Source organism: Morus notabilis, unplaced genomic scaffold (assembly GCF_000414095.1).
Source record: "Morus notabilis unplaced genomic scaffold, ASM41409v2 Scaffold841, whole genome shotgun sequence".
NCBI lineage: Eukaryota > Viridiplantae > Streptophyta > Magnoliopsida > Rosales > Moraceae > Morus > Morus notabilis.
This window is the reverse complement of record NW_010358201.1, coordinates 55,085-63,693: the sequence shown is the minus strand read 5'-3', so window position 1 is coordinate 63,693 and position 8,609 is coordinate 55,085. Positions and strand designations below refer to the sequence as shown.

At 32.6% G+C, this 8,609-nt stretch overlaps 1 protein-coding gene across 2 annotated transcripts; it reads left to right on the top strand.

The window, feature by feature from the left end:
- The first annotated feature begins 2,496 nt into the window (after nt 1-2,496).
- On the top strand, nt 2,497-6,246 carry LOC21399634 (nitrate regulatory gene2 protein). Of its 2 annotated transcripts, none has more exons than XM_024161789.1 (6): nt 2,497-2,546; nt 3,197-4,097; nt 4,206-4,283; nt 4,678-4,892; nt 5,135-5,358; nt 5,478-6,246. In XM_024161789.1, the coding sequence occupies exons 2-6, from the start codon at nt 3,272-3,274 to the stop codon at nt 6,133-6,135; spliced, it is 2,001 nt and encodes a 666-aa protein (XP_024017557.1). In that variant the 5' UTR covers nt 2,497-2,546; nt 3,197-3,271; the 3' UTR covers nt 6,136-6,246. The 2 variants fall into 2 exon arrangements, with proteins under 2 accessions (XP_024017557.1, XP_010090541.1); XM_010092239.2 differs by lacking the exon at nt 2,497-2,546 and adding an exon at nt 2,579-3,026.
- Nucleotides 6,247-8,609: the final 2,363 nt, after the last annotated feature.

The window sequence follows — 8,609 nt, the reverse complement described above, 5'->3', positions numbered from 1 at the left end:
AGTCTAGATTTTTACCAATTACTCTTGATTAATACCCATTTTAATTAAATAACTATATTAGTAAAATGGTATTAATCAAGAGTAAGGGTTAAAAATCTAGACTTATGCACTCTAAGAATAAGTTCAACGATTTTTTGCGTTTTTGACAACCTATCTTTTAAACTTTTACGGTGTCGTTTATTTTATTAATTTAAATTTTTAATTATAAGTTTTTGTCGTTAAAAATTTTTAAAAAATATTATATCTAATTTTTTTTATTACAGTTAAAAATTTTTAAAAAATATCATATCTCATTTTAAATTAAAATTATAACAAATGTTTGGGTTTGTAAGATTTACAGTAGGATTTGAGTTAGATTGAAATTTTGATCTTCTTCCTCACAAGAAATGTAAGTGGGCTTTTCATCACAATTTAACAAGAAGCTAAGCAAAAGAGGGCATATTTCAAAAATATAGAAAGTCCTGAGGAGAAATTACTATAATTTGAAGTTTCAGAAATAAGTTGGCCAAATTAAAGACGGAAAGTTGGAGGGGCAACAATGGTAAAACCCGTGACTTAGGATTACAACTAGAAAGTAGAAACCCACTCAGGAATGAGTGCTGGAGAGGATTGCACTCTAACAGCCCTTGTATTTTACTTAAATTATAGAGACACTCATTTGATCAAAATATATTACACAAGTATCCCCTTATGCGTTTAAAGGTCTAACAATCCTCAGGGTTTTAAATTATTCAAATGACCTCTCTATTAATAAATTGTCTCTTTTCAAACAAAATTAATGTGTCGATGCGAATGAGGATTTTAAGGGAGAGAAAATAGTAGAAGAAAATAGATAATAATAGAAAATTATTGTTAAAAGAAGAAATAACTAAAGTGAAGATTTTTTTTTTCTTTTTAGAATTCTTTTTGAACTTGTTTTTTTGCAAATTGTATATGAATAGAAAATAAATGTTAGCATCATTCTTTTTTATTACTTTATGTATTTACAATTTAATACGTCAACTTCATTATCTCATTTCCTGTTTAAATAATAATATATCATATTAGTAGAGTTCATATTTTCAGAGAGTGAGAAACAAAGTGATAGTGATACAAGCATTTCTCTGGATAAAAAATGAGGAAAACTGGATATTTAAAAGTGAATATCCCGACTAAAATGAGATGAGCGTGTTTTCAATAGTAAAAAAAAATCAAGATAAATTTTATTTTTGAGTTCAAAAAAATAGAGGTTAAGATCTACATTTTTTCTTAAGAACTAAATCTACTTATTTTGTGGGATGAGGTGGCAATCAAATACGATATTCAGGCTCTGTTTGGTAGGAGAGATAGCGAGTAGAAATGATTAATAGAATTGGATGGATGAAGATTGAAGAGTAAGAATGATAAAAGGGATTATAGTAATCTTTCATGTTCTTCAGTATGAGTGAAAGAAAGTTAAAATGATAGATGATAGTTATTTATCTAATTATTATATTATCTATTTTATTTATTTTATTTATTTAGTAATAATTTATTTTAAAGGTAAAATAGACTTTTAATTTTAAAATTAAATGAATTATTTGTATTATTCTATTAATAAAATGATCTAAATTAGTGAATATGAAGAGACTCTCCCTCCACACTCCTCTCTCCTCTCATTTCCAACCAAACAAAGATGTTATTCTCTCCCCTACCTCTCTCTTCCATCCCCTCCTTTTCTCTTACCAAACACACTCTAAATAAAAGGCTCATGAAATACGGTGTTCTGTAGACTAGGGATGTCAAAAGGAAAAGGGCAAAACCGGATTTTAAGGAGCCGTTAGAGAGGCGCTCGGGAAAGCGGGGCAACCCAAGGCAAATGGGCAAATATGTCAATTTACAAATAACCTTTCCCAAGAAAATGCAGCTATTCCATTGTGGGTGACACAATACCAAATGTGTTGTGTCCTCTGCTCTCTTCATTAACTATTGTGAAAGAAAAAGAATTCTAAAAAAATCTGTTTTTTAATGCTTCAAATTTTTTTTAAAAGACGTTTAATTTATAAATTAAAATTATATAATTAAAATTATTTTTAATTTATATATATTTTTTATAAAAAAAAATACTATAATAAATTATGAATCATAATTTAAATTATGATTTAAATTTTTCAACTGAACAATCTTTAAATTCTGTCTAGTTTTTATAATTAAAATTATTTTTAATTTATATATATTTTTTATAAAAAAAAATACTATAATAAATTATGAATCATAATTTAAATTATGATTTAAATTTTTCAACTGAACAATCTTTAAATTCTGTCTAGTTTTTCATTTTTTAGATTAATATTAAATATAAATTATTAAATAATGTATAAAACAGAAGAAATCAGAGGAGGGGCTTGCAGCTTTGCTTTAAGATTTTCTGTATACGAAATTCTTGATAATTGCTTACTATTTTTGCCATTAACTTTTTTTTTTTTTTTTGCCTTTGATGAAATTATGAACTGAAAAGAACGAAAATGAATTGGAGAAATTAGACACACATTTCGAGGCTCTTCTTTCTTCAGTACTACCCAACTGTAGTAAGATTCCCAATTCTCTCTTCTCTCTGCTTTTGGGATTTCGCCCACTAAAAATTTTCTTTCTTATGTTTTCCACTTCTTCTCCTTCTTTATCTTCATCCCCATTTCAGAGTACAAAAAACTTTCTCAACTCCCAAACTCATTTATTACTTTTCCTTTTTCTTCCGAGTCTGTTCATTCAGGTTTCCAATACTGGGATTAGCACTAAACTACTCTCTGTTTTTCACCAAAAACGTTATTACGTTTATGTCCTCTCCACTTCTAGCTTCAGAGCTAAACTGAACCTGAAAAAGAAAAGTCAAAACACTCACCATCATTGTTTCACTAAAACAACGTTTTATTCCCTAATTATCCTTCTGGTTTCGCTTCAAAACCCTTCTTCTTATTCTTCTTCTTCTGCTGCTGCTTTTTGGAGCTGGCTTATCAACATTGTCCGAAGAAGGGCATTTTCCTCTTCACCAAGGCTATAAAGAAAAAAAGGTCTTTTTTGTTTTTTTTTTTTTTTGGGGATTTTCCATTTTCTACTTCTTTCAGTGATTTCATTTGAAAAAGTAAAAAAAATGGGTTTAGTATTTTCGTTCCTCTGTTTTCCATTGTTTTAAGGATTTTTTTTTCTTTTGGGACTTTCCATTTTTCCATTATTTCCACAGATTCTGCTTGGGAAACCGGAAAATCCAAATGGGTTTTTCTTCGTGAACCGGGAAGTCGAAATCTTGGCCTAGAAAATGGGCTGTACGAACTCCAAACCAGAGAAAGACGAAGCCTTGCGACTCTGCAAAGAGCGAAGACGCTTCATCAAACAAGCGATCGATTCCAGGTACGCCTTAGCAGCCTCCCACGTTTCTTACGTCCAGTCCCTCCGAAACGTCGGCATTGCGCTTCGCCGTTTCGCAGAAGCCGAGGTTTTGATAGAATCTTCCTTGTCCATCTCCGACAAAACCCCATCACATTCCTCGTACCCTTCGCCCTCCCCTTCACATCTCAATGAGGTTTCCGACTCTCCATTGCACAACAACGAAAACCCACTTCCGCTTTCGACCAACATTAACTACATGAGGTCCAATGGTGGTGGGACCCGCGCTGTAACCGTGAGGCTTGATCCGACCAGTGATGGGTTTGTTGAGGAATTCCCAATGCCGCCTCCTCCGCCGCCTTTTCATGAGTCCGGGTCTTGGGATTTCTTCGACCCCATTGATGAAAACGGGAGCTTTAGTTTTGCGGCTTCTAATGAAGTTGATTTTAGTTTTGATGGGGTTGAGAAGAAGAAGAAGAAGACTTGTGAGCCAAGTGGGAAAGATGGGAGTTTTGGTAATGGTGAAGTGAAGAAGTTGGAGGAAGTTGGTTTGAAGAAAGAGGACAAGAGTTTGGTGGAGAAAGATATGAGTGGGGAAAGAGAGGATCCTTCGGAGTTTATTACTCATAGAGCTAAGGATTTTCTTTCGAGTATTAAGGATATAGAGCACCGGTTCTTCAGAGCTTCGGAATCCGGAAAGGAGCTGTCTAGGATGCTTGAGGCGAATAAGATCAGGGTTGGTTATTCGGAAGCAAAAGGTAGTTGAATTTGTTGGATTGTCTGGTTTTCATACTCTTTTTTCTTTTTTTCTTTTTTTTGGTTTTGTTGGATTGAGTTATCTAATTGTTGAATGTTTTTCTATGTAGGGAGGTCACCTGGCTTGGCTATTTTACAAGCTTTTCAGCTTGTTTGCTGTCAAGGAAAGAGTTCACTTGTCTGTCATGGTGAGTTTTTAGATTGACAATGACACAAATAAAAAGTTACTTGGTGGTGATTATCGATTGAGAAAGTAACTCCTTAGTGTTTGAACATGCACATTTTTACCTTCAGTGACTTGTGAAGATGAATCCCTTACTAGTTGCTATTTTTGGCTTGTGCAATTCAATAAGCCTTCACTGACCTTCAATAAAAATGTTAGAATTTGCATAAAGAAGGCAATTTGTTTAGTGTTAGTATCAAAGTTTAGTTCTCCTTCATTGAGTGAGAGGCTCCTTTCAGTTTACTGAGATTGTTTAATAAAATGGGGAAAAACTATTCTCCTTGGATAATGCCTAGTTGGTTGGAATCTTCATTTTCTACTCTTAACTAAAACGCAAGTACTTTTTTTCCCCCCTGTAGAGCCTACACCACAAGGGTCAAAGGTTATCACATGGAAACGAACAACGTCGACGAGATCATCTTCATCGAGGAATGCTCTTGCCGCAGCATCAAAGGACGATGGCAACGATAGCGGAAGTGATTTTGTTGATGAGTTCTGCATGATTGCCGGATGTCATTCCTCCACCTTGGATAGACTGTATGCATGGGAGAGAAAACTCTGCGATGAAGTGAAGGTACATAAGCGGTTGAAGACACATCACATTGTGAAGATACAAGGATCTTAGTGGTGCTCTCTAAATTATATTCTAGGTCTTTTTATACTTTCAATAGTTGCCACTTAATGCCATTGTCATAACATTCATGCAAGGCTAACTAATTGAATAAGTTCACCAAGTACAGAATTTCTAAAGTGATTATGCTTGTAAGTTTGTAATTCAATTTTCCTCTCATTTGCTCACCTTGTTGCCCCTTGTAGGCAAGTGAATCTGTCAGAAAGGAGTACGACGAGAAATGCGAACAGCTTCGGTACATGTTTGCTAAGGATTATAGCAGTCAAGTGATTGATAAAACCAGGGCAGTTGTGAAGGATCTACACTCACGCATACGAGTAGCGATTCATTCTGTGGATTCTATCTCGAAGCGGATCGAGAAAATGAGGGATGAGGAGTTGCATCCACAGCTTGCTGAACTCACTCAAGGGTGAGTAAGATGTTCCTCTTTCCCCAAAAGGGACATTGAAGAATCTCTAGAAACTACACAATAATATTTGTTGTATTATATATATATATATATATATATATGTTTGTTGGCCTATGCAGGTTGGTCAGAATGTGGAAGGCCATGCTTGAATGCCATCATGCTCAATACATTACAATCTCGCTTGCATATCATTCGAAGAACACATCAGGGACCCCACAAGGAGACGCCCACAGGCAGATCATGGATCAACTTTTGCAAGAAGTCGAATGCTTTGGCCTAAGCTTTGCAGACTGGATCAACAGCCTCACATCATATGTGGAGGCCCTCAATTGTTGGCTCCAGAACTGCATACTACCACCACGAGAGCGTTCCAAGAGAAGGCCCTTCTCCCCCAGACGGTATCTGGGCCCACCCATATTCACCCTCTGTCGTGATTGGGCTTCTGAGATAAGAGCCTTGCCATCTGCCGAACTCACCACTGCAATCAGGACCTTCATGTCGGATCTTCAGCGGATTACGGTGCACCAAGCAGAGCAGCAGAAGATCACAGTTGATGCTGCAAATGGACAATCTGAAGAAAACAAAGATGATGAGAACAGTGGGGATTCGTCATTGCCGTCCTCAAATCTGGGCTGCGTACACGCAAGTTTGACAAAAGTTCTTGATAGACTGACTAAATTTTCAGAGGCGTCCCTTAAAATGTATGAAGATATTAGGCAGAAAAATGAGGCAGTTCGAATTGCATATTCAAACTGCAGACTTACTAGTGCTAGATGATATGCTAAAACGTCATATAATTATTATATTATGAGTATATCTTGATTTTGTTGCTGGAGAGATAGATTGTGTAAATTTTAAGGTTTGCGAACTGTTTTTCTTTGGTTTTTCTCTTTAAATGGGTAAAAAAAAAACAATCAAAATTTTGCTCACTGCGGTTCATACATTGGAACCAATTAACTGATCTTGATTACGAGTTGTGCAGCCAAAACATCCCTTTAAGTTCTGTCTGAGTTGTCATTTCCTCTAGATTTTGAATATTTCATATTGGGTTTTGACACTTTTTGCTCTCGTTTCTGGCATTGCCAACTTTAGCTTTTAAGTTTGACAATTGCCCTTTTAACTTGTTAATAAGTTGTTGCAATGTAGTCTATTTTACTAATTTTGTTCTGAACTTGATCAGATTTGAGGTATTGAAATATGACAACTGAAAATTTTGTATTAAAAATGAACTGAGATTTTGAAATTTTAGGTCGGACGTTTTTTTTTTTTGGCCACCATTTTAATACAATCATGATCAGAATAGACTACATTGCAACTATTAAACAAGTTGGGAGATAAATTGTCAAAATTACACTTAAGAGGCAAGTTATCAACGACTAAAAAGTTCTAGGGGACAAACATGCAAAATACCCTTGATGGCCAACTCTTACTTCTAAGAAGATACCAATTTTTTTGACCACATGTTTTTTTTTTTTGTAGGGCAGTTTTTTTTTTTTTTTTTTTTTTTTTTTCTTTAAACGCAAAATACTGCTCATCTTTATGTACAAACTAATATTTATGTCGGTTTCAACTAAGGAAATGTTTAGGAAAAAAAAAGAGAAAAATACATAGTTTTCTACATATTCATTATTCATGTTATTGTATATTTTTAAGTGAAGTGATATAAATAATATTTTTTTTACCGCTTCACTAATAATTTTATGTTCTTTTTTGAGGGCTTGATTATTTAAAGTGTTTATGAACAACATCCTTATTGTTTTATTCATTTTTCGTCCCTTTGATGTGACTAGAATTACTCTTTTTATTTTTTTTTCAAAAAAAAAATTACTGATTTTATTATTAAAATAAGTTAAATTATAAATATTCCGCAAAAAATGTTTTCTTTCCTTCTTTAGGCTTTTTTTTAAGGGTCAATGAGTTCCTCATAAATTCATTCAACAGAATTATGTTTTTGTGTTCTTTCTTTCATTAGTGTGTGTGTGTGTGTGTGTGTGTTTCAATTTTCTTTAATGAAAGTTTCTCTTATAAAATCCTCTATTTTTTTCATTAAAATAAATTATTATTTTATTAGTATTTATTCTTGATAAAATATTAAAGAATTTATTTTCAAATAAACATGAGAAGATCAAAATTAAATCTTAAATTAATACTTATAGGGTCTGTTTGGTAGGGTTTTAGAATGCTTTTGTTTTGACTATGAATATGAAAATGAGAATTTTTTGGGATTGTTGTTGTGAATGTTTCTGAAATTACATTTGGTATTTTTTTGAGAGATTATTTTTGTATGAGGAAAAAATTAAATTTTGTTTGGGTACATTTCTAAAAATGTGTATTAAGTTATAGTTTTAGAAAATAAAATAAAAATGTAAAAACTTTCAACTATATTATTTTTTTTTTTAACAAAAATCACTAATAATCTTTTTTTTTATTTTTATTATGGTTTTTAAAACATTTGCTAACTAAATACGATTATTATATTCTAGAAGTACATAATATTATCCAACCTTCGTACATAGATGACACGTGAATTTAACTAGTATTTCCTAAACGACAACAAACTTTCTAATAAAAATGACATATCGCTTAACATCTTACTATTAGACTAAGAACGGCATGTAGCTTGATACAAGGTACATTTGTCCCTTAGCATTGGTGCAACTGGAATGCCAATAGGAAATAAACAAAACAGTGGTGGGAACGAATAAGAAGGACTCGTTTAGTTTATAAGTTCAAATCAGTAATTTTAATTCCGTACTTAAATTTTGTTAGAGAATCTATTAGGGTAAACTTTTTAAATTCAAATTTTTTTAAAAAAAAATACTATATCAGAATCAAAATCATGAATTTAAACTGATAAAACAAACGGAACCTAAACTTCATAAGTGACAATTGACCCGATTTTCTTTATTTTTTTCCACCTTTTTCCTCACCGCATCATACTATTTCCAAATACTTTCTATGAAACATCTGAAGGACTTCACCTTTTGCTCTAGTTTATACAGTGCACCATAATAGAATTAACCATTCTCATATATCTTATCCATCTTATAAATAGCATTACAAATAAAGTCACGTTTAATTCTTTTAAAATCATAATTTATTATTTTAATTTTTAAATTTTAAATTTTTTAAGAGAAAAACACTATAACAGAACTAAAAACTATAATCCTGAACTAGACAGAATCTTTAAAACAAACGTCCCTTTTAAGCTCAAGACACATATATATCTATTTTTGCCCGGCCCGAAGATA